Raw genomic sequence first — 26,506 nt, forward strand, 5'->3', positions numbered from 1 at the left:
TATATATATATATATATATATAATCAATTGGTTGACCATCTGCTTGTTAGTTGTAAGTCCCCTCTAATCTGCGATTCCCGCGAGTGTAAGATGTGGTACTCAAATTATAGGCCCATAGGGATAATCGGGGCTCGTATCATAGCCTTCAATTATTTCTTTGTTGAATATATATATATATATAATATCTTGATGCAAGAACAAAATAAATAAATAAATAAATAAAATAATTTTCCTTGTTGTTACTAATTACAATATTTTATCTACGTGATGATAATCACTTTAATCATTTTGAACTTAAAATGCAAGCAAACAAAATTATATATATATATATATATATATATATATATATAACATAAGTTTTTTCCATTGTAATATATAGGTAACTGGTTTCTAATTCAAACAAAATTTATCTACCATTTAGGTGTAAGCTACATGCATCAATCTATCACCATCCCCAAATTGAAAACAGCGTAATATTTATGCCAAGAAGAAATAACTTGCTTAATGGACATGAAATGAGATTAAGTTGTGGACTCCTTTATTGTAAAGTTACCTGTGGCATTTACAGAATTCGTTCTTCTTACTGTGGGAACTAATGTATGTTGGAGAGGGTACAATCAAATGAGCTGAGCAACAATATATGTGAATAAATGCTATTTCCAATTTTACTCACCTATACTCCCTAATTTTTATTTCCACAATAAAAAAATATACAAAGAGGGTGGCCACAAGTACCTGTAAACCCCATTAACTACTCACATATACTCCAAATTGATAAAAATTATTGGGGAATTAATACCATTGTAGGGTGCTTAGAAGGTGTTTGGGAAAGAGATTTGGCGGGGATGTGATTGCGGAATGACGAAGGAATGATAATACATGAGTTTGACGGTGTTCGGATGGGGATCGGCATTGATCGGTGGCTGTCTCGCCTGAAAATAGTAAGGAAAACCACAAAACGATGTGGTACGAATGTCAAGGGATATCCACCTTTTGTTCTTAGGTAAGATAAAAATACATCACGTGCAAAAGGAAATGATGCATTACTCTAAAGAACATAAAATAGATAACGAAGTCTCCAAAACACAAACAATACAAAAAGTCTAAAAAAAGCAGGATTTAGCTAGATATGAATAGTTCCCTCAGATTTAGGTAGATATGAATAGTTCCCTCAAAGAAAAAATGTACTTTGAAATAGAAAATTAGGAAAGAAGTCAGAAAGGGAAAAATATGCGTAATTTCGAAGTCGGTCGTCCTATTTAATTCTCACAATCACCAGGATTCAAAATTGCATGAATCTTGCGCCAACCCTCACAATCGCAAGAGCCGCAACATACGGAACCTAGAATCACAAAAATCCTGCAATGGGATTGCGGAAATTCCATGATGAGATCGCACGATGTCCAATCTCATGGTTTAACGGGATACTCCAACATCATTCTCCCCAGCTAGGAGGTTTTTCTTTTTCTTCTCTTTCGGCTTCTATAATTAATCTGGCCACATCATAACAAAGTCTTCACCTTGCTGTGTCTGATGTTGTTCCACTACAAATTTTATGCTCATTTCCATTCCATGCAACCCTAAAACACATACATTATTTCAAAACATGTCTTGATAGAATAAATAACCATCTCTTTTTGGTATAATCAAAGTTGTAACCACACATACATGAATATTCTCCCAAACCAAGGCTCTAACCATCAAATATTTAACATATTTAAACAACTTCTCATACTTGATTGGTTGCATCTCATGGGAGTGTTGATTTGGCCGAATAAATCCGAGAATGAGGTCTATGACATGTTGAATCTCTTTTAATGTTAGCCACTAAGGTGATAAATTGTTAGTCAGGATGTCCGACAACTTTTCAAAACAAGGTTGTCCTCTTTTATGTATTGACTCATCAGACTGGTTATCTTTTAGAATAATTAATGTTAGTCCTACTGAAATTTTTCTTGTGGGCTTAGCTTGAATCACTAGCGTCTTTTCCTCGTCAATTGTACTCCTTTGTGTCCTTACCTTTTTTCAGTATCTCTTGTGTCTTGTTTGGGCAATGAGATACAATGTGCTCAAAGCCATGACACTTGAGACAATTTCTTGTTGGGACGGATTGAAGGGTGCTGGCAGCCTCCATCCTCTCTTCACTTTAGATTGGTTTTTTCTCAAGTGAGGATGGATTTGGTGCTCCACTTGGTGTACTTTTACTGTCTGATATGATGGGTGAATACTAATTGAAGGATGGCGTAGACCTGATCTTTTTGTGTTGTTTCTCCGCCTTGAGCTAGGGTATGAAAATCTTGTAATGCCCAATATGAATGCAACTATATCATGTTGCTAATAGATGGTCTCAATCCTTCCAAATATTGAGCTATGATATTCTCTTTAGGCTCCACCAGCTCACACTTCAACATAAGTTGCTCGAACTCTACAATGCACTCCTCTTTTGAGAGTTCTTTTTGTTTTAAATGGAGAAGTCTCAAGAACACAACCTATCTGTAATGCACTAGTAGATACTTGTGCTACATCTATCTTTTCATCAGATCAGTTGTGATATTACTTTTTTCCGGCGCACTGCTGTGGATGTTTCAAAATTTTCCACCATAGAGATGTACTCTATTTTAACTTATTGTTGATTAGATTTACTCTTCTGTCAGGGGGTATGTTGTTATATACAAAAGCCCGTTCCACTATATTGAGGCACTCGATGAACTCGTTCGGATCTATGCGACCGTCAAAATCTTACAAGTCAATATTCACTCCAAAATCTTTGTTTCTCCTCTAAAATTCCATGTCAATTTTCTGTGGTATTGGTTCTTCATCACTAGAAATTGTCTGGGGGAAGGGATTTACTTATTCATTCTTGATATGGCGAGTCACTATTGTGGCTATGAGTGATCTCACTAGATTATTTCCTCTCAAAAGCAGTAAATCTTTGTTGCAGTTGGAGAACATCACTTGGCATATCTTCTGTAGGGAGCTCTTGAATACCTTGTTGAGGGTTTCTCCTTGGAGGCATGACATCTTATTCTTTCAATGGAAATTTTGACGAAAAAGAAAATTGTGGTTTAGGTTTAGGGCTAGGGCTAGGTAGATAATACAGAGATTTTTATTTTTTTATTTCTGGCTAGGGGTATTAAGTTAGGTTGTCTTTTGAAGAATTTAGGTTTAGGGCTAGAAATTATGGTAGGAATGAGTAGGGTAATGAGTTAGTTGATGATTTATGTTATGGGAATTTTTGGGTTGGCATGGGAACGACAAATCCCTAAAAATTTAGTATTTGTTCAGTTATAACACCATATAATAATGTTTTTGGCTGCCTAGAGGGCATTTAAGAAAAGGGATTTCTTGAGTATGTGGTTGTGGAATGGTGATGGAACAATAATATGCAAGTTTGACGTTGTTCAGATTGGGGTCGATGTTGATCGACAACTGTCCTGCCTAAAAACAACAAGGAGAATCACAAAACATCATGATAAGAATGTCGAGGGGAATCCACCACCAATTTTTAGGTAAGATACAAACACACCCCTTACAAACGGAAATGATACAAAACTTCAAGCACATAAAATAGAGAACCAAGTCTCCAAAATACAAACAATAGCGAAGCCTAGAAAACAAGAAATAACCATGTATAAATAATTTCTTATAGAAAAAAATCTAATTAGAAATAGAGAAATAGGGAAGAAGTCAAAAAAAAAAAAAGTGAATTTGGAAGTCGGTGGTCATGTTCCAATCTCACAATCGCAGGGATTTAAAACTAGGTGAAATTTGTAGCCTATTACCCTCACGATCGCTAGAGTCGCACCATCAGGAACCCAAAATCATGGAAATCCTTCGATGGGATCGCGGGATGCCCAATCACATGATGTGATCAAAGGTGCCCAATCCCGTGGTTTTGCAGGATGCTCTCGCATCATAAATTAGCATACTTAGAACACAATTCTTATTTTATTCAGATATCTCAAACCTAAATTTTCATATTTACAAACATAGCACTTTGGTGCGTTAAACCTATGCAAGAAAGGCGTATTTCACTTTTAAAAAGTGGTAATAGTGTTATTTTTGATATGATATTAGGATTTGAGTGCTATGTGTGCAAATGTAAAAGTTTAGGTGTGAGATATGTAAACACATTAGAATTGTGTGCTCTGTATGTAAATGTCCCAAAATTATTTTAGGAGCAACTGGGCAGAGATCACAGTTGTTTACAAACTAGGTGAAATTTTTAGCCTACTACCCTCACGATCGCTAGAGTCGCACCATCCTTGAAATGCTCGTAGCTCTTAGGAATAGAGTTTAACAACAACAGTGCCTTGTCCTCATCGTCCATCTTGACGTCAATGTTCTCGAGGTCGTCGATGATCTTGTTGAACTCGTCGATCTGCTCTGAGACGGATTTGGCTTCATGCATTTTGAAGGAGTATAGGCGCTGCTTCAGAAAGAGCCTATTAGTCAGAGACTTTCTCAGGTAGAATACCTCGAGTTTGGCCCAAAGTGCTTGAGTCGTTGTCTCCCTCGACACCTCCCTCAGAACTTTGTCGCCTAAGCTCAGGATTATCAAACTGTGGGCCTTGTCCAGTATGTCGATCTTCTCCTTCTCGGTCATGTCGGCCGGTCGGTCGGCAATGCCGCCGACCCTTGCAAGGCTTCTGCAACACCCTGCTAAACCAATAGAGCTCTCATCTTTACTCTCCATAGGCTGAAGTCGTTCTTCCCGTTGAATTTCTCAATGTCAAATTTGGCTGAACTCATTATCGTGGCTAGGATTTCTTCCAATGAATTTTACCTCCTGCCCTTCGAAGAACTAGGCTGAAATCACCAAAATGTTGTACTATTGTATAGCAACCAAAAGTTTTCAGCCTAAACCTGTCTTACGCCTTGCTGTCCAAGAAATTCTCACCAAATTTTTTACCTCTCCCCGTGAACTCCACTGCCTTCGCCAATCGAACGGAGAGCTCCGATCTCTTCTGGCAGAGATCGGAGATCACTCCTGTTCACCGGAGAAAACTTCCAGTTCTGTGCTCGCGCCTCCTTCCTGCAGGCACTCCTCTGCGTCCAGCTGAACAAATTAGAAATTCCTCCTCTGTCTCGCCGAACCGCATAATCTGCAGTGCAAATCCAGTCGATCAAAGCTTCCACTGCTCACCGAATCTGTCGTGATTCGACTGTCTGCGACGCGATCTGCTTGCTCAGACGCCTCCAATTATTGTGAGATATGTACTTCCTAGCATAGAAATAAAACACAAAGAACACAAGCAAATACAGATCGTTTACGTGGTTCGATCCAACTGGATCTACATCCACAGGAGGGAATCAATCAAATAGTTCACTAAGGCAAAAGAAATGGAGAATACATAGCTTATACATAGAGATGAACCCTCATCTTCCTTCTATGACCTCCCTCTCAAGCGACACCTTGATACAAGGCCTCAAGATACTCTCCTCCTCTTTAACTCTCTAGTTATTCTCTCCTCCTTTGTGGTAGCTTAAGATCTCTTCCCTTGCTCTGCTAAGTCTCACACCCTCTCTATTTATAGAAGCAAGAGCGAGGTAGGTGGGAGGCAGGTGAGCGGTAGGTGAGATATGGTAGGTGAGCGGTACCACATTACAAAAGTGTCCTTTTACCTTAGTTCAATAATTGGGGGTCAAAATAACTATTATTTTAGGAGCAGCTGGGCCATGTTAACTTTAGCTTGGCTATTTCTTCTACCCGTGCCTTATTTTATTTGGAAAAATCCTTGGAACATTTTAATTTTGTGTAAGGGGAGTATTGTTGGGATTCATATTTTACCGATATAACATGGTTAAATTCGCTAAAAGGTTTGCAAGTTTTTATTGTGAAATTAATTATTGTTGTTATTTTATGCAGAAACTTTCCAAATGAAACTGCAACTATAAAATTTACTGTAAAAGAAATATGTACTGATCACGCTTGCAAATGGACGTATTCTGCAATACATTAGATTTACAGGAAGCATGACTGATTTAAAATACCTGTATTGCCGAAAAATGGATCAACCCTGCAGGCGAAATTTAATAACAGAAGTTAGAAGGAATAAATCTCATATACTATTGAATGATATCTCTTGCAATAATTTGTAAACTTAAATTCAATAAATAGAAATGGGCAACTCTAGATAATCAACAAACAACAGTTAGAGATCTATTAAGAGCAGTAAATAACAAAATATATTTGTTTCGGCATGGGAATGCCTACATCCAGAGGGAGAAAACAGGTAAAACCTTTTTATTGAATCATATTTTTAATGGTTACACAAGTTTTCGAAGTCGAACTTTGTTTTCTCTCACAGTTTCCTTGCAAATCAGTTCTTAATTTTAACTCGAACAAGATTTTTATTAGAAGATAATGAGGAGAAATTACAATTGCTTTTGCACTTCTTGAATCTCAACTTGTGCAGAAGTAAAAGATGAAGATGTCGTCTCAATAGTTTGCCTTTGCTTTTGACAGTAATGAACTTGATCTCAGTTGGCAATCTTCCTTCCCAACGTTCTTAGCAATTGTAGGTATAAGAATCTCTAAGTTGATCTAGATCGACCCTTTGTAGCCCACTTTGTTCTTTTTTTAGATCTCACAGTTTGGTCTATCCTATTGATTGATGCCTGATTTTTGTCTCACACCTTTTGTTTGTTATAGGACCTGATGGTATCTCAATAAAACTATGAAAATATTTAGAGATTTGATAGTTTCTTGGTTTACTTAAGTTTGTAATATTATTTTAAAAATTAAAAAGATGCCTGAGGAGTGGAGAAACACTTACTTGGTCTCTATGTATAACGACTAAAAGGATGCACAAAAGTGTGCAAATTATGGAGGAACTAATTTAATGGGTCATACATTAAAATTATGCGAGAGTAATTGAAATAATTTAAGACATGATACAAAGATTTCTCGTAATTAGATTTATGTTGGGCAAGTCTACCATGGAAGCTATGCATTTATTGAGAGGTTTGATGATGGAAAAGTACAGAAAGAGAAAGGAGGATCTACATATGATTTTTATTGATTTAAAAAAAAGCTTATGATAAGGTTCTAAGAGTGGTTCTTTCGAGAAATTTAGAAAAGAAATGTGTTCATATAACTTATATTCAAGTAGCTAAAGATATGTATACTCGAGTTGTTACTTTTGTTCGAACGAAAGGAGGATTGACCTAGTATTTTCCTATTTCAGTTGGATAACACCAAGCATACCCATTTCTTTGCGCTGGTTCACATATAATACTCATTGTTACTTGCAAATGACACTCACTATTACTTGCAATGCTTCCCTTGTATGAGATTGTACTCATATTGCTTAGTAAGCTCATGACTCACACAACTTTTTTGTTATAGTCTATTCCTCAATGTCTTCTCAGTTGGTGTCATGATTTATCATATTTCATCTCAATCAATAGAAATTCTCCTCATCATCCGTAATAAAATCAAATTCAATGGTGCCAATTTAGCGCTTATGATCGAGGGTTTTTTATTTTTTTCTAGATTCCCATGAGAAATCTTATCATTTTGATGGCTTTGTGATGACATGGTCTTGGAATTAGAATTAACCAAGACAGTACAAACAATCAATCGGTGGTAATTATAATTTACGATGACTAACATTTAATTAATGAAAGAGCCACTGAAGAAAGCAAATTAAAACTATACAATTAAAAATACCTCACTACTGGTTGTCCCTGTCTTTTGTAAATATTTCATCTTCTATTGCTCATTTTTTAATCACTTAATTAAACCTGAAATGTTAGTTTAAAATAAAATTGAGCTAACTATAGCCAGTGAATACTCACACTCCTAGACTACAATAACACAATAAAAGAGAAAACAATATGCATGCCACTTAAGCCTTTATAACTCGGTAAGAAAATATTTGCTAGTTTATAAACATGTTCACTCATGATATTTCATAATATTTCTTGTGTTTTGTCATATCAATAGTATGTCTATATCATTTTATCTGTGCAACCATCACATGAGCACCGCCTACAAATTATATCAGTTAAGATACTTCAATATCAATATCTTTTTTCTTTTATATATGCTGGAACTTTAGCGTTACTCCGCTAGTATTATAAATGGGCGGCTTCGTCATAGTCAAGCAGACAAATGCAATCAAGAAATGCAGTTCATAACATTCATAATTTCATATCACTCAATACGAATAGTTATTTTTATAATGGATAAAACATTTCATTGTGTGAGACTAAGTATTCATATTGAAATGAACGATAAAATTTAAAAATAGAAGAGATCAATAAGCATGAATATCATATCATACTACTTGTTTAGAAGATATACCAAAATGATACTATAATTTAAGAATATGATTACCCATCTCAATCACTGATGATTTTCTTGTCAAGCATTTGCTTCACTTTTCTCCATTAAAAAACAGAAAGTCAAATGCATAAATAATTATTGTTAATTTATTAGATGTTAATCATATTATTTGAAGACAATTTGCCTTCATTTTATCATTGATGTTTCATGTAATAATAATTACTTTATCATTATTATTATGTTAATTGGTATCTTCATTTCATAATATAAATTTAATTATTTCTTTCAAAACATTTAAATTTAATAAAATTTTGACAATAAAAAGTTGGTTCTCCTAATTTAACTTTCTAATTAATTTATGTATTTATATCCTTTTAATTAGGCTTTATGATTTATATAAATATACATACATTTATACTATGTAAGAATTTATTATTAAAATGATTATTATTAATTTCTTTGAATTCATTAAATGTAACATTAGCTCATAGATTTAATAAACAAACAAAACTTACATAAATCAAATTCTAACTTTTCTTTGCTGTTGCCACCCTTTTCTCAAACCAAAAGTGAAACTTGTATAGTTTGAATCTATATTTAATTAAATCCTAGTATTAATAATTAATAATTGATAATATACTAAATTCATAAATTAATATTATTAAAACTTTTACTTTTAAATTCTTCATTAATCCACGCAGCCCTCTGATTCCCGGCTTCGAAAACATGACGGTCTTCCCCCTTCACAGGCTTTAGCTTGCCGGTTGCTTCATCTGCACAAATCAAACACAAGGATCTCCCTTCTTTTTGAGCTCACAAGATGCACACACAAGTCTTTTACCCACACACAAGCTCCTCTCACGCAAGCCCAACTGCTCGAATCGGCTCTACTCCCACACATGAGAGCCCCTTCCTCTTAGAAATTTAGCTAGGGTTTGGGTCGGCTTCTTCTTACTCAAAATACTCGAACTCAACGTCAACATCCTCACTTTGTCAAAAGTACAAACACTTGTCCTAGATGCGTGTTAGCCATCTTCCTCCTCCACGTTGGAGTCGTTGACGTTCCGATTGGAATCAGATCTCCTGTAAGATAACCACAAAACTTCTTGTCCAGCTCTTAAGCTTGTCTCTCTTCCTTTCGTACATGTCCATTTATAGAACGAATCATCCCTTCACATTGTCAATTGCTCACTTCATCTTCCGCTCTTCAACTCAATCGATGATATGAAACGAGGCGTTACTCTCTCCTTTCAAGAACTTTAACGCTATTAAATTTTCAATATAATAAGCTTCTAACAATTTTGTTCTCACTTGGTTGCTACATAATCTAGAACCTTCACTTGGTTGCTACATAATATAGAAGCTTTGCCAAAATTTGTGGGATTGTGGCGTTACTCTCTCCTTTCAAGAACATTAACGCTATTAAATTTTCAATATAATAAGCTTCTAACAATTTTGTTCTCACTTGGTTGCTACATAATCTAGGACCTTCAATTTTTGCAATTATCATGTTTCAAGGCTTTGCCAAAATTTGTGGGATTGTGTTACCTCTACTTATTTTCAAGGGAGTAGTATATGTTGTATCTAAACTCTCCATTCGATATATTATCTTTAGCAAAGTGATGTATAGATTAGGAACACAATAAGACCATTCACAATAAATTGGACAATTAAGCTTTAGGATTTTTATAGATATATATACATTTTATATTATGTAATAATATGTTATTATGATTATTTTTAATTTCTTTGAATTCATTATGAGTAACATTATTTCATAGGTTTAATAAACAAATAAAACTTAAATAAACTAAATTCTAAATTTTTATAGTTTGAATTTTGATTTGATTAAACCCTACGATTAATAATTAATAATTAATAATATACATTCATAAATTATAATTATTAAAACCCTTGCCTTTAAATACTCGATTAACCCGCGAAGCCGCACCCTTCTTCCTCTTCTTCTTCCTCTGCTTCAACGTCTCCTGCTTTGACAACGTGCCCGTCTTACCCCTTCACAGGCTTTAGCCTGCCGGTTCCTTCGTCTGCACAAATTAAACACAACGATCTCCCTTCTTATTCCCGTGCGCACAGAATGCGATACGGGCTCCTCTCCCGCAAGCCTTGCTACTCGAATCGGCCCTACTCCCACGCACGAGTGCCCCTCCCCTTCCTCTCACAAATTTGGCTAGGGTTTGGGTCGGCTTCTTCTTACTCACGGTATCGAACTCGAGAGTACAAACGCTTGCCCTAGACGCGCGTTAGCCATCTTCCTCCTTTACGCCGAAGCCCTCGACGTTCCGATTGGAATTGAATTTCCGGTAAGATAACCACACGACTTCTTCTTCTCCCGAACTCAAACTTACCTCTGCCTCCTTTCATACGCGTCCATTTATAGAACGAATCAAACATTCATATTGCCGACTGCTCAATTCGTTTTCCACTCTTCGGCTCCCTCGAGGATATGAAACGAGGCGTTGCAGTCTCTCCTTTGAAAAACATTGACGCTACTAAATTTTCAATATAACAAGCTTCTAACAATTTTGTTCTCAATTGGTTGCTACATAATCTTGAACATTCCATTCTTGCAATTATCATGTTTCAAGGCTTTGCCAAAATTTGTATGATTATCCTACTTCTACTTATTTTCAAGGGAGTAATATCTCTTGTATCTAAATTCTCTATCCTGAGATATTTTCTCTTTAGCAAAGTGATGTATAGATTAGGAATACAATAATACAGTGCACAATGAATTGGATGAGTTACTTTTTTAATATCCGTTCACTATTAATACAATTATTTGACAAAGTTGAATGATGAATTCATAATTGCCAAATTTCTATCTTCAATCTGCAATCTTAATTCGTAGCTGTATCCGCCATTATTATTTTCTTGACTACTCTCTCAGTTTTTCATTTGATAGATTTTTATTCCTCTTTCACTTCCCACTCTTGACCAGCTAGCCTTTGTTGCTTGTTGTCGATGTGTTTTTAGGAATCATTTATGTGGTGATCATACTTTTGGTGAACATATTTATGGTCGTAGTACCTCTGCAACCATACCAGTATTCTTTCTGAATGTTGGTGCAATGAATTTTCCCATCCCTCCACAACTCACTAAACATCAACATCCAACCCACATTGACTACTCCTTATAGTGCCATGTCTTCTAAGTATTTTATTCTTTCTCAAGAAGATTATGATCAAATGTTTCAATAAATGCATCCATTTGTCAGCATATTTTGCCGTCTCTTCCTTAAGTATTTTATTCTTTCTCAAGAAGATTATGATCAATTGTTTCAATAAATGCATTTGCCGTCTCTTCCTTCAAAAATTTTTCTGTGCGGACTCCTGACGTAGCTCTATGTGCGGCGCTGAGTATTCCTGAGTTATTTTCAGGTTATTTCTGTGTTATTTTCAATAATCCCGAAATAACCCAAAAATAACCCGCGATATTTATTTTTGGGTTATTTCTGGGTTATTTCGGGATTATTGAAAATAACGCAGAAATAATCTGAAAATAACTCAGGAATACCCTGCACCGCACGTAGAGGTACGTCAGGTGTCTGGACAGAAAATGCACGCCTCTTCCTTAGGCTATTTTGCAACTGTCTTTACTTCTGGCTTGAGCCTTAAATTATGTGTTTTTCTCAATGACAAGTAATTGACAATTATTTTAATTCCCTTATAATGACTTGCCTTCTCTTTATAGTGAAATGTCTTCTAATTATCTTATTCTTTCTCAGGAAGATGATCAAATGCTTCAATAAATGCAACCATTTGTCAGCATCTCATGTCGTCTCTTCCTTTGACTATTCTCTATCTTTACTTCTATGTCTTGAGCCTTGAATTATGTGTTTTTCTCAATGACAAGTAATTGACAATTATTTTAATTCCCTTATAATGACTTGCCTTCTATTTATCATTTGTGTTGATGGCCCTCTTTCTCTAGTTTCTAAATGAGCATATATCAATATTTTCTTTTTTTTAATTGTAGATCACATTGTGTATGTTCCACAACTTTCTGTCAACCTTTTATTTTTTTATATCATCTAATCGAGTCTCACAGAGTGACATTTTTTCCCTCCTTTTGTCTTTTAAGGTTTTAGCATGAAGAAGATAATTGGTGAAGATTTGACAGTTTCAAGTTTCCAATATTCTTTGAATCTTCACTTATGTATTACATTGAACTAAGAAGTAATGCAAGGCACCAATGTAGCACCAACACTTATATTAATGTATAGTACCTGTGTCGGACATTGACACGACTCCAACACTTATTCCTCACTACAAAATATATGCAGGACTCTCCTCAACACCACATCAAATATGGGCTCAATTTGGGGAAAAAGGGACTTTGGAATCAGAAAATTATAAATATTCATTTATCACGTTGAAGCCATCTCCTCTTCTTTCATCTCAAAGCTTTTTCTAATCTTCGTCAAAATTGAGTTGTAAAGGTGCATGCAACATTCATCGAAACTAAGCATCAGTAGTTCCCTCTTTGTTTATTGAAATTGAGTATTAAAGGTATATATATCCTGCATTCGTCAAAGTTGAGCATTTGAATTCCTTTCTGTTTATTGAAGCCAAACTTGGACCAATTAAAATAGAAGCCATAAACTTATTTGTTGCAACTTGAGCATGAATCAAACTTGTTCATTTAAACTGATCCAAATATCCTGCGAGTTTACAACGCTTGTCCTGCGAGTTTACAACGATTGTGTTGAAGCTTCTATTTGCCGAAGCGAAGTGGAGTTAAAGCCGTCTTAGTTTTGTAAGTGATAATTTATAATTTCTCTACTCTTTAATGAGTTAATAGTAATAAATCTTGTTGATTGTAAAAAAAAATTAAACTAAAAAGTAGAGAAAAGAAAATTAAAATTAATTAATTAATTACCTCTTCCCGCCTGCTGGAGCCCACTCGATGGTATAATTGTTTCTCTCTTGCGATCCTGCCCACAGATTTATGACGACTCCATTGGGGAAGTTTTTTCTTTCCATTTTTGCCTAGTCATGATTGTAATATAATAGCAATAAAACTAGAATCAAATTAAAATTTTAAGTCCTAATAAAATGTTGAATGCCTATATAATTTTGTTATTCTGCCTCCGCATGTTTAAAAGTGTGGGGCATAATATTAAATTATTAATTAATTGATCCCCTCTTTCATTTATGCAAGATGAAACTTCAAAATACTATTTTCACAGTTGAACTTGGGCGTGGAGCTAACCCAATACTCCGCTTACTTTGATGCTAGAAGCTAGTGTTCCCACCCAAATGAAGTGGGTAAAGCGGAACAACTTTACTGGCAATGTAAAACAATCTTTCTGGAATCAACAACGCCAACCGTTGTATGAAGAAAGAAATAAACATGAGACATTGTCTGCTTGAGTGCATAAGGTTCTAAAGGTGACAAAGGAAAATGATCTAATGGAAAAGAAATATGGAATGCCCACTGTAACCAAGGCAGATCAAAATACAACTAGAAGACTCTCGTCATTAGTCGTTCCAAGTCAGCCAAGACATGTTTCGTTTGGTGAGCATCGGGGCGTGACACCTGGATGAGATGTCCAGGAATCCACTATCGAAAGATCCCGACAAAAAGGAAAACAAATATGCAGGCCAAGGCCCTATGAAAGAGATAGTTTCATCAGAAAAAGCGTGATATCTGGTCTGCACTCCCAGAGAACCGCTATCAATCAATTGGTTGTAAAATGAAATCTCATCTTGATGAATATCGCGGTGGTCGACATATTGGAGAATCTTCCAATAAATCCCATCGTCAATCAACTCTTAGGGAAAAATTTCATCCCCGTCATAGACCCTTAAGTTTGGAACTGTCTGTCTTGCACTTCGAGCCCACTATTTATTGGAAGCGTTGCTCGGAGGTTAGAGGGCAAGAAGGCAATAAAAATGAAGATACTTTGGAGGTTGAGGTGGCCTATTTGACAGACCTTGCTAACGACCCACCTAACAACATATATTATTGACAGTGGCATCGTACTACTGCTCCCGCTCCCTAGGAACCCCCTAAAGAGCAAAGAGAAAATGAGCAAAGTTCCTCTTCAGGTGATGAAGAAGAAGCAACGAACGAAGAAGAAAGAGAAGAGGAAGAGCCAATACTCCTTAGTACTGCCGCACTCGCTATACAACAAAAATTAATGCGACACCAATTAAGAGCTAAGGATAAAGAGATAACTCAACAATAAAATGAACGAAATGATGATGTAGATGACTGCTATGATGGAGTTGATGCAAAAAAATGTTCTGGTGGGCCCTACACCCGCTCTACCAAATAACCATAAGGCGTCTAGCTGCGCTGCTACTAACCCCGATATCAACCGAGTGCCACAAACTTCGGGTGTAAGAGTTAAATTATAATTTAATTAATTTAATAAGGTGTAATCGTAGGATATTTTAAATTTTATTTGATAAGATGAAGGAATTATTTTGAAAATTATTATATGTTTAATTTAAATAATTGATTTTATGCATGAAATTTCATAGTACAAGTTATATTTATAAAATTAAACTTTATTCTTGCATTCTTTGGCGTGTCATGTCTGTGTCCCTCTCTGTATTCGTTCATCATAGAGTGCAACTATCGACTTTAGTTTTATTCGATGATCTTTCTCTAGCATAGTGATTATGATTATTTATGTTGATGATATCCTTCTCGCTATAAGTGATTTATTTGACATCACTAAAATAAAATAATGTTTGAAGAAAATATTTATCACTAAATATTTGCTAGATTTAAAAAATTTTTATGGTATCAAATTGTAAATGATTAGGAAGCATTTTTCTTAAAAAAAAATACAAACTCTCTTGAAGAAATCTTTTATTTTGTGTAAGTCTACTAACTTTCTTATGAAAAGCAATCAATCAAGGATGATCAACGCTACGGAGATCCTTCTTATTATCAACATCTTATTGACAAGTTTATCTATCTATCATTCACTCTACTTGACATTATTTATTATTGGTTTAGTCAACATATACACAATTAAAAGAATATATACTGGGAGGCTATTCTTAGAATTTTAAGATATACCAACAAATATTTGGGGAAATGTTTAGTCCATTAAAATATAATCGTTTGATGATGGATTTTTTTTTCGATTTAGATTATGTTGTCCATAGAGGATCAAAAATCTACTTCAGGAAATTACATCTTTGGGTGGAAATTTCATATCCTATGAAAAAAAAGAAGCAAATGTTTGTAGCTTGATCTAATTGTTGAAGTTGAATGCAAGGCTATGATTTATTAGGTTTTTGAATACAAGTGTATTCTTAATATATATTTTTTAACACTAAGTATTAGAATTCCTAAAGTAAGTTGTGTCTTAACTCAGATAAATACAATCAACCTAGAACGATGTGTGACATCTATAGTTAAAACATCTTCATAAATTTATTACTATATGTAGCAAGTCTAACAGGCACTAAAATGTCGTAGAAATTGTATTCTTCCATGCTAAATGTTATTTTTTATTATTTTGGGTGCAATTCATTTCATGTAATTAATAATAACTTTGCCATAATATTTGTACAACTCCCACGTAAAACATTGTTGTAAAATTTATCGTCATAATTGCAATAAGTTTGAAATATAGAAGTTCAAATTCAATTTTAGATGTGGTAATGATACATTATATAATTAAGGAATTTTCAGTCAATGCTTCATTGGAATCACTAATCTTTTCATCAAGTTCATGAACTAGTTAATTTTATCCTCTTTCTCTATATCAAATATAAATATCTATTAGAACATTTATTTGCTAATTTGCAACTTGATGAGACATAAAATAGGCTTTTAGAGAACTCTTAGAATTAATTGTAGTGCAATATTTTTCCCGGTATTGTCTTTGTTCATAGTAAAAGGGAAGTAGATGCACTTGTAGTACATGCTATGAGACTTCCTTAGCTCTAGGAAAATTAAATGTCTACTCAAAACCTTAAAAAAATAGGAAAGTATACTCAAGTTAAGGAATATGATGACATGTCGTACTTTTTTTTTTCCTTTTCCTTTTTAAATCCAGTTCCAAGTTTATAAAATGTTTTGTTCTCTATTTATCTCGGTCATTTTTACCATTGAAAAATATTAAGGGATTATTAAATCTAATTTATGTGGCCCCTTCGATAAAAATGAGTTGGAACCAGTCCACCTCATGTTTGTGACCATCCTATAGGAACATAATTGTATACTAGCCATTTTTCCGCATGAAAAGGCATGCTCCTTCAATAGGCCTTTTAATATGCATGCACAAACTCTTTAAGAACGTTCAACTAAGGAAGTTAATAATTTTATCCTTAACTCTTATATATTTTATATATTCTTGATATATTCACTTTAGGATTTTTTTTAATTCATAGCATGTTCTTCTCTTGCATTTTTTAAATGTTTGGTGTAACATAATTGAAATTATTCTTTATTTATGTTGGGAATTATTACTTTTTATCATCTGGATGGACCAAGAATCAAAGGAATCACTTAAATAGATCTATAGACATAAATAAATCCAAATGATATCTATATTCATACATATATATTTGTATAGTCTTTAGTATATAGGAAAAAGATCCATCAAATTTCATTTACCCTAGTTGTAACAATTCATTGAAAATAATTCAGTATTCAGTATTGCAATGAGTATCTTTGTGGATTTTGAACTGCAAAGCCATTTGCGTGTATCTAATAATGAGAAAAAGACTACCATTTATACCTTTTTTGCTATGTATATGTGTAGGAAAACAACAATGGATCCCTTAAGAAATTATTTGTATTCACTGAACATACCATGGGTTGCACTGTGATTTTAGTTGTGATGAAACAAAAGAAGTGTAGCCATAATTGCATTTGTGATAAGGCTGCAGTGGTGAATTTCTTTCTGAACGATACAAACTGTTTGCTCGCTTCAGATTGTTTACTTGGTTGCATATTTTGCACAATCCTGGCATTTTTTCCCCCTCTCGATTCAACTACTTAATTCATTGTAAGTAAAATCTTTTTTCACTCATTTTGTAGATCAGCTTTGATCTTTTTATGGGATTATATTTGCCAGGTTGCTGGCTTAGTGGCCTGATAATCTGGGTTATTACTTAATTGAAAGTCCATTATAAGAGTTTCAAAAGTTCTATGCATTCCAAATAACAAAAATATTCAGATAGTTTCTACACCTACAATGTTCATGTTAAGTTTCTGCCTACAGTCTGCGTACTTGCCTTGGTTTAAGATGATGAAAATTGAGAATCCATAGTAATTTTTCAGAACATCAGCTATTTGACCTTGTTCTTCTGAAGAGCTAGGTCTATTATAGAAGATATCCCAGTTGATGGGCAGAATCAGTGTGGGCGAGGGCTGCCCTGTTTGAGGTGAAGATTGGTCTAGTTGGCAGTCAGGTCCAAATGAAACGTGAAAAAATATATTATTTTTTCAGTGGTTGAGAGCCTGAGAATGCTTTAATTAGTTAAATGATCATGAATAGCTGCTCTAAGAAATTAAAAATAATAATTTCTGGTCAATTGCTATGTGGCATATGTTGCTTCGCAATGGCACACAAAATGAACTAAGGTTATTGAAATTGTGCTTCAAAGCATTATTTAGTATCGAAGCTAATTGATGCCCTCGCCCTGCATAGTTTTGTCTTGTGAAGGGAAAGCGTGTCATGATGCTTCATTGTGTAGTGTTTTGTGCCCGACTCCAAATCATAGTGAAATTCCCTCGCCCTGCATAGTTTTGTCTTGTGAAGGGAAAACGTGTAGTAAAGTGTGTCATGATGCTTCATTGTGTAGTGTTATGTGCCCGACTCCAAATCATAGTGAAATCTTGATTGCAAATTTCATGATACGAATTAGCACATTCACATAAACTTGAGGCACGAGTGTCGTTCTCACTTTTTCTCAGTCATTAATAGAGCTACAAATGAACCAATCATTTGACATGCTACTCGTAACTCGGCTCAATAAGAGCTCATTCATATTCGTTTGATTAATTAATTGAACAAATTTGAACATTTTTTAAAATGCTCGATTATTAATTAAACAAGTTTGAACACATCCTTGTTCGATTCATTTATGTTCGTGAATAATGTCATTTAAAGCTCGTCAACATAGTCGGTAAGAAGCTCGTTAACAACTTCATTTAAAATTTATAAATAAAATCGATTTAATACTTATGAATAAAATTGATTAAAACTTAATTTAACTTTGTGAATAAGCTCAATTAAAGCTTATTTGAAACTTATTTATTTTAAATTAAATTTTAATTTGTAGTACATAGAACAAGATAAAGATTTATTTGTTTAATTGTTCACTTATTTTATGCTCATAAGCTAATTGTAATTATTTATTTAATAGTTCATTCATTTATAAGCTCATTTATTTTTGTAAGTTCAATAAATAACTCTTTTATAAGCTAAATAAAGCTCGTATGATTAGAACATAAATAGTTTAATTATACTAATGGTTTTGTTCGATAAGTCTTATTTGATTAGAAAAGTAATAACATGATAAGGTTAATTTTAATTTGCTCAATAAAAGTTGTTTGGATAGCAATTAAGTAGCTCGATAGTTTATTTTTTAGGTCTTTTGATAATTAATTGATTATCATCATATGAAATGAACAAAAATAAAACTCAAACAGGAACTAAGCTTGAACATAAACACAAAACTCGAGCTCGAACTCAAATTTTATAAACAAACTCAAGATTGAAAATAGTCCCAAAAGCTCGATTTGAACTTGAATTTTATAAACAAGCTCAAGCTTCATCACAACCCTGTTTGACTCGACTTGGTGCGTTTGTAGCTCGAGCTCAAATTTTATAAACAACATCAAGCTTGAACACAATTCCAAAAGCTCGATTTGAGCTCGACTTGAGCTCGAATTTTATAAACAAACCCAAGCTTGATTAGCCTTGTTCGACATGGCCGGTTCGTTTGCAACCTCAGTCATTAAGTTGTCGTTGCTCATTTATTCTCAACGCTCTAAACATAGAGTAATTTTTTGTCTTTGTGGTTATTATTATTATTCTCTTGTATGCTAGTTTCTCTTGCACTTTGCAATGATTTGTGTTGTTGGAGCGAGCAACTTATTGTTAACAAGCTCCTTCTTGAGAATGCTTCTTCACGCCTCATATTTATACTTTCTCACGCCGTAGACCACCTCCACGCTTGATCTTTACCTACGAGAACAAATGATACAACCTCTTGTTCTCTAACTAGCCGCGTAATTTTATAACTACTTTAGATTTTTAAGTATTCTTTTATCACTTCATTATTTATGACGATTTTTTTGGCTTTTAGATTGTTGAAAATTACTGTTATTAAACATATATCATTATACCTGTTAATTTTTTTTTTTAATTGATGTGATTTAAATTCTATTGATTACATGACATATTGTATCATATAATACCTGCATATATGATATTCATTTTATTGCGCTAGTTTCTTTGTTTCAATTATTTTCTTTTTTGTGGCATGTATTTACATATTAAAACGGTTGATTTTATTTTATTTTATTTTTTCCAAGTGTCACCTTATGAAGTGAAGCTAATATATTTTTGTTTATGCTGATCAATATATGAATGACATGCTTCTTTTCTATTTTTCCTAAATGTTAACTTACCAATAAATATTGCAGGCCTGCACTGTATCTATGTCATTGGCATTTTATCCCTCCAGCTGATCAAGTTCTCTTTTCAGTCTGGCCGCTGTAGAAGAATTATATCATTGTTGCACCTCCGAGTGGGTGTGGGACCATAATGTGTGGTTGATTACCTTCTTCCCATTGAGTTCAAAGTCATCCAGTGTTTGGAGACTCTGCCGTGTTTTTGAGGGATGCTCGCTTGATTATGGTTAATGTGAATCTGGTTATTCGTTATCAATTTTCAAGAAAATAAACAAACTGACTTGCTTGAAGTTTTTTCCTTTTATTTAATTATGATGGTTAGGTTCTCCTGCTTCTCCACTCCTGTCAACAGATCAAAGGTATGCTAGATTTTCTTATTACTCTGTTATTATGTTCAAGTTCAAATACCTCCAGATTCTGAACATAGCGATCTTTTCATTTCCCCAGAAAGTAGTTCAACACTCTGTCGAGAATCTGCTTGCGGATTGTAGATGTGTTACTGAGGATCAATCAATAAAGCTTTCTACAGGATCTATCGAATCAAATCCAATGTTTGACAGTACTTCGTGCTGTAATACTGCAGACCAAAATATATCTCCATGTTTTAAGAAGGATTGCTGGCAAGCAGAAGATCTCAATGCTAAGCATACCGAGGATAACGATGTAGTAAACCGGACTGTACAAATTAAAAAGAGTTATTCGCTTGGGAACATGATGGAGAAAACTAGTGGTTTCTCTGGTGATGATGTCATGGGGGGTGTTGATGTTGATCATGACTTCTCTCCTGAATACTTGAATGATTGGAATATGAAGGAGGTTAGGGAGTCCTTTGGTAATACTGATTCATTTGAGTTTATTCGCCATGAAAATGATGTAAACAATAATCATGATAAGCAAAAAGAATATGATTTGCTTAATGGTTCCATACGTAATGAATCTCTGTTCTCTGTTGAAATATTAAAGCATTCTGATAAAGATCAGCATGCTGATATTGCGGCGCAGACTGCTGATCATATTGTCATCTCTGGATGCTCATCCAAACAACTTTGTACTTTACTAAGATCATGTTCTGTGACCAACCTCAAGGTTAATGTAGCTGAATCCAGTGAAGATTCGTTAGGCCATAGACTTGCATTTTACAGGTCTCGTTCCTTTTCAGGTCTGAATAATTTGAGCAGATTAGGAGCTGACTTTCAAAATTTGGGAAGATCTTTTGATTCCAGCATCCACATTGAGAAAAGTATTCTTGTTTCTCCTTATGTGAAGCCAACTTCTGATGGTGGCACAAAATCACAATGTTCTTTTCATGCAAATGAGGAGGAACTCAGTTTGGTTAGAAGTGACATGGTTCGCAATCATTATAGTAATGGTAAATATTGAACTTGAAGTTTGATTTGGTTAAAGAAAGCTGCGTACAATTCAGAAATCATTTTTTTTATATTTGTTTGCAGATGAATTAAGAAAATTAGAAGCAAAAGATGCCGAGATCAAGCAAAGCAGCGATGTGGAAACTTCTTATTACGATTGGGATCAATTGACCCTAGAGGAATTCAGCATGAAGAGAGTCGAACATTGGATAAGTCAGATAGATATCCGTGGTGATTTCACTGTTGAAGAAACAGGAGAGGCCTCCGCTAGTGATTCCAAGGAGAATCCAGAAATTAGATTGGATCCTCGGAAACCTGATGCTAAAAGTTTCCAAGCCATGGAGGTACCTCACAATTGTATGTCCTCCTTGTCTTCCACATCTTCTTCTGCACACATGGCAAATCTTGGGTTGGTGACAGTCCCAACTTTAACTCCATTTGTCAGTTTGAGATGTCTTAACTTATCAGGAAATTCTATTGGTAAGCTATGCTTTTTATATCGTGTTGGAGTATTTTATAAAATGTTCATGATTTCTTTGGTTTTTTCTAGTTCGGGTAGCTCCAGGATCTCTTCCAAAAGGTCTCCACATGTTGAACTTGTCAAAGAACAACATATCCTCCATTGAAGGACTCCGTGATCTATCACACCTTCGTGTATTGGACCTTAGCTATAACCGAATAGCTAAAATCGGCCATGGTATTGTATTATATCGTTGATACACATTTTTATCTTATTTTGTTGTTGCTGTTTGCTTTCTGTAGCTATTTTGCTCTGTGATCTTCTACGTTAAACTTCATTATAGCCTTTAGTTTATTGGTTATTTTACATAATTCTTTTCACATTTTTTGGTGAATGAACTGATTAAAATCACCGTTGGGAAGCATATCTCTTTGCTTGTATCTATTGTCTGCTCTTCCTAGTTATCATCAGGTTCAAGCTGTGTTGAGACTGGCTAGTTCTTATTCATCTATTAGTTGGTAGATATAGATTATGAATAAATCATGCAGTTAAGATTAATATTTACCTTTCCCTTTTTAACTAATTTTTTTTAGTCATAGAAAGGCTTCCCTTGATTTATTTTACAATTTTTTTTTCATTCCACAATATGACAATCTTAGCAGCACATGAAGCAATTGACATATTTTCCTCATGATCCTGTAATGATCGCATGTCATGACATTTAGTGAAAATCATATTATGTTGTCTTTCTGTTTCCACATTATAAACCGGTAAATATGCACTATAACTGCAAAGCTGATTTTCTATTGCTTTCTTCCTTTTAGTTTGCTTTTTTTTTACTTTTTCCTATCTTTCTGAAAATCTTTTCATGCAAGGTTTGTCTTCCTGTACCTCCCTTAAGGAGCTATATATAGCCGGTAATAAGATCAGCGAGATTGAAGGCCTTCACCGCCTCGCCAAACTGAGCATCATTGACTTGCGGTTCAATAAAATCTCTACTGCTAAGGGCCTTGGTCAGCTAGCTGCTAATTACAGCTCCATAAAAGTAATAAATATTGAAGGAAATCCAGCTCTGATAAACGTTGGAGATGAACAGCTAAAGAAGTTCCTTCTTGGTCTTCTTCCTAATCTTGTTTGCTACAATAAGCAGACCATTAGAAAGGGGTCAAAAGAAGTATCAGGCCGTAGCAACTTTGCTGCTGCTTCTTCTCACTTTGATAGAGTTATCAGAGCTGAGCACAAACTTCCGAAGAAGGCATCCATCGGTTCAGGTCCACACAAGTTGGCAGCAAGCCATGGAAGGCAGAGTTCTGCTGAGGGGATGCTGATGAAGTTGACCAAGGACCGGCTGCCTCCTGCTGCATCTAAACTAAATAATCGGGGTTCGGGCAAGAAGCTACTCAGTGAAGCCATGAGGCGAAGCCAAAGCACCGATGCACTGCGGAGCTATTTCAAATCATAATTACAAGATCTGTTCCATGAAAATAATGAACTGCCAGTTCGCCATTTAAAGCAACTATCCTGCAATTTTTAGTTATTTCGGAGTTTGTTACAGATTGCTATTGCGCAGGAATGTGCTGATGCAGCACATAAAGCAAATTGCTGGAGCTTATTTGTATTTTTATTCCTTTTGTAGTATGTTTACCCTTTAAATGTAGGAGTTGTGCGCAAGTTTCTTTTGTTAGAATTGGATCATCAATTCCCTTTCAGAATGGATATCAATTTTGAACTTGAGCAGGAGTAAAACGTGTAAGGCAGTGTTTGGCTTCTTCCCGATCTTATATTAAGTAGGATTTAGTAAATCTGATAAATCTGGATTTATCAAATTCACATCTTGATGGAGAAATGCTCGTGAGCAAAATCTCTTAAATCTGTTTGTGAATAAATCTGGATTTACATTGAAAATTAGATGGAACCACCAAATATTTGATTTAACAGTGCAGGATCTAAATTTCACATTTTTTTGTGTTTGTTTGGATTTACATTAAATACATTTACTAAATTCGGCTACCAAATACCCCCTAAGAGTTTTATCTTATAATTCCAACGGGCTTGGTTCTTGAGCTTGAAGAGAGTAAAGGAGCATGACAGTGATACATACGAGATGGTATTGTCTATTTATTGCTACTTCCTATTGAAATTAAGAAATAAGGTAATCGACCCAATCAGTTTCTATATTCTAGTGTGTATGAGAAATGAAGATAGAACACATGCTATATAAATGTTGAATCCGAAATTGTAAGGAGACACTCATAGAATAGAGTGTTAAAGAGGAGAAAAGTAGAGAGAACGCATTAATGAAGAGTAAAATTGAATTATTTTTATTCATGAAATGAGCTCTTATTTATAAATAAAACGACCATGAATTACATCTTTATCCCAAACAAAGTAGGAACAATATAGGGTATTTTGATAATAGGCAATAAGAAGGCTGGGAGATTGAAAATGCGTCTGGCCTAGTGTACAATATCCGCGACCATTGTTTTTGGGGGCCGGTTGAATAATGTGAGCCACCGGTCAAATGTCCAAGAGATCGTAATTGTTTTTTTGGTCTGAGCGGTGAATCCTGTTGAATTAGTCGTGCGGGAATTTGCCCGGGATATCCTTTGAATAAGCTACTAGTTATTGCCTAATGTGAGGGTTAGTTGTCACCTAGCTAGCATGAGTCGAGCAACCAACAGATGAACCCTTGGGTTGCTCCTAGTGGGCCCCTACTTGTCTCTTCCCTTCCCTTGTGGCTGTTGAATCTCTTTAAGATATGTATATGCACATTATATATGTACACAATAAAAATGTTGTCTCCCACGCTCGGCTCTGCTAGGGTTTCGACCCATGTCGGACCCTAGCAACCCTTATCGAAGATCATTTCTCCGACGTCGTCTCTCCGTCATCGTCGGCTCGCGACTTCTCTCCGTCTCTGTTCGAAGCCGACAGATCGCATCTCGTCAGCTCTTTCGGAGCCGATGCAAAGCCTCGCGTCTCGTCGTCTCTGTTCGAAGCCGGCAGATCACATCTCGTCATCTCTTTCGGAGCCGATGGATCGCATCTCGTCGCCTCTGTTCGAAGCTGACAGATCGCATCGTGTCTTCCTCCTTCGTCTTCCTCCCTCGCGTCTCGCTCCTTCGTCTTCCTCCCTCGCCAGTGATAACCCCGTCTCCGCCCCTCTTTCGAATATGTTTCCGTAATGATATCACGACAATTTTGCTCTTGGCATTTAAACCAGATTTCTCAAAAAAACTTTCCGTAAATACGACAAACCTGCAATCTTTCTCACTGAGACAGAGATCTCCACCCTAGCTGCGCCCTGCCGATTGTTCTTAGTAGGTAAGTATTTTTATGAAAACCTTAAACTTGAGCTAATTCGAAAGGGCTTTGAGCAAATGAAGCTGAAAGGAGGTTGGAAGATCGGTAAATTGGATAGTCTTCACATTCTTATTCAATTATCAAATGATGAAGACTACACCCATTTGTTTGCGAGAAAAATTCTTCGAATAGAAAACCAGGTGATGATGGTTTTAAATGGACGGTGGATTTTGACCCTCGTACTGAACCTTCTACCATTCCTGTTTGGTTGCGCTTCCCAGGTTTGAAGATCCACCTTTTTTATCAAGAGCTTCTCTTCGCTTTAGCGATGGTATACGGTAAACCCCTCAAAGCTGACACGCCTACAGTGAATCTGACTCGGCCTTCAGAAGCCAGAATTTTGATAGAAATGGATATTACTTTATCTTTTTCTTGAGAAATATGGATTGACACACAACATCAGAGATTTTGGCAGCAAGCAGGACTTAACACAACATCAGAGATTTTGGCAGCAAGCAGAACTTAAACAGTTACCACTTTATTGTATTCACTGTCGTATGTTTGGACATTCTCCTTCTCAATGTTATCAGTTGCATCCGAATTTAAAACCTTCAAGTAAAAACGCTTATAGATCTGCCCCACCTCATACATGTCCCTCCACCACTTCTGAGTGCATTCCATAGACTATTGAAACACCGGTTGACACGATGTCACCTCCCCCTCCCACTACCGAAGACAATATTGCCTCTGTTCTTCCGACTGATATATTGGCATATGATTTACTTGGGTATGATAATCAGGATAGTATTGAAGCTCCACATCCCCAGGATGCATCAGGTGTTGAAGAGAAGTGCTTACTATCTCTTGAGAATCAGAATGCTGTTACTGCTAGTCAGGAGCTGAGAGCTCATTCTCTTCTACAAGTATACACATCTAGAAAGAAAAAGAAGAATGGAGGCACACACTAGCTTGGGAACTTAATGGATGATACTCTAATAACTTCAGGTAATGGAACGACACTCAGCAATTTGTTAGCTGTCTCCGCTTCTAGAACCAGAGGCAAAGACAAGACCAAGCTGACTCGTGCCTAGCAGCATATTTTCTGTCAGTTTTATCTTTTATGTTTTATCTATGTTTCATCCTTTTAGTATACTAGTGTCTGATGTACCGTATGAGTATGACACATTTTTTTGGGTCCTCTCATACAACATCTATGTATCTTTTCAATTTCAATAAAAAATAACACTTAAAATGGATGAAATATGAAAAAATATATTTACTGTCATTTGTTGTATGTTATTATTGTTATTATTTCTTATTATACTAAGGATGACAATCAATAGTTTAATTTAGAAGGATAAAATTGATGGAAACATTACACCATAATAATTAAAATTTTGAAAAACTTATGAAAATGAATTTATATATTATTTTAAGTTAAATATA

At 35.1% G+C, this 26,506-nt stretch overlaps 2 protein-coding genes across 8 annotated transcripts in view; both read left to right on the top strand.

Annotated features, from left to right (window-relative positions):
• LOC110019689 overlaps window positions 1-23,525 on the top strand; it is a 77,217-nt gene extending 53,692 nt beyond the window's left edge. For 3 of the 5 annotated variants that reach the window (XM_020717466.1, XM_020717467.1, XM_020717465.1), the window contains 5 exons: window positions 19,943-20,289; window positions 20,378-21,299; window positions 21,382-21,777; window positions 21,848-21,994; window positions 22,633-23,525. In XM_020717466.1, coding sequence (XP_020573125.1) covers window positions 20,242-20,289; window positions 20,378-21,299; window positions 21,382-21,777; window positions 21,848-21,994; window positions 22,633-23,219 — 2,100 coding nt within the window. In that variant the 5' untranslated portion in view covers window positions 19,943-20,241 and the 3' untranslated portion in view covers window positions 23,220-23,525. Of the gene's footprint in view, window positions 1-10,251; window positions 10,618-17,120; window positions 17,295-19,942; window positions 20,290-20,377; window positions 21,300-21,381; window positions 21,778-21,847; window positions 21,995-22,632 lie in introns of those variants that run through there. The other 2 variants (XM_020717468.1, XM_020717469.1) reach the window with 2 other exon arrangements.
• The window catches only part of LOC110019691 (RNA pseudouridine synthase 7), a 204,187-nt gene that overhangs the window by 94,642 nt on the left and 83,039 nt on the right, over window positions 1-26,506 (top strand). The gene's annotated exons all lie outside the window — the stretch shown is intronic.

Source organism: Phalaenopsis equestris, unplaced genomic scaffold, assembly GCF_001263595.1.
Source record: "Phalaenopsis equestris unplaced genomic scaffold, ASM126359v1 Scaffold000070, whole genome shotgun sequence".
NCBI classification, from domain to species: Eukaryota; Viridiplantae; Streptophyta; class Magnoliopsida; order Asparagales; family Orchidaceae; genus Phalaenopsis; species Phalaenopsis equestris.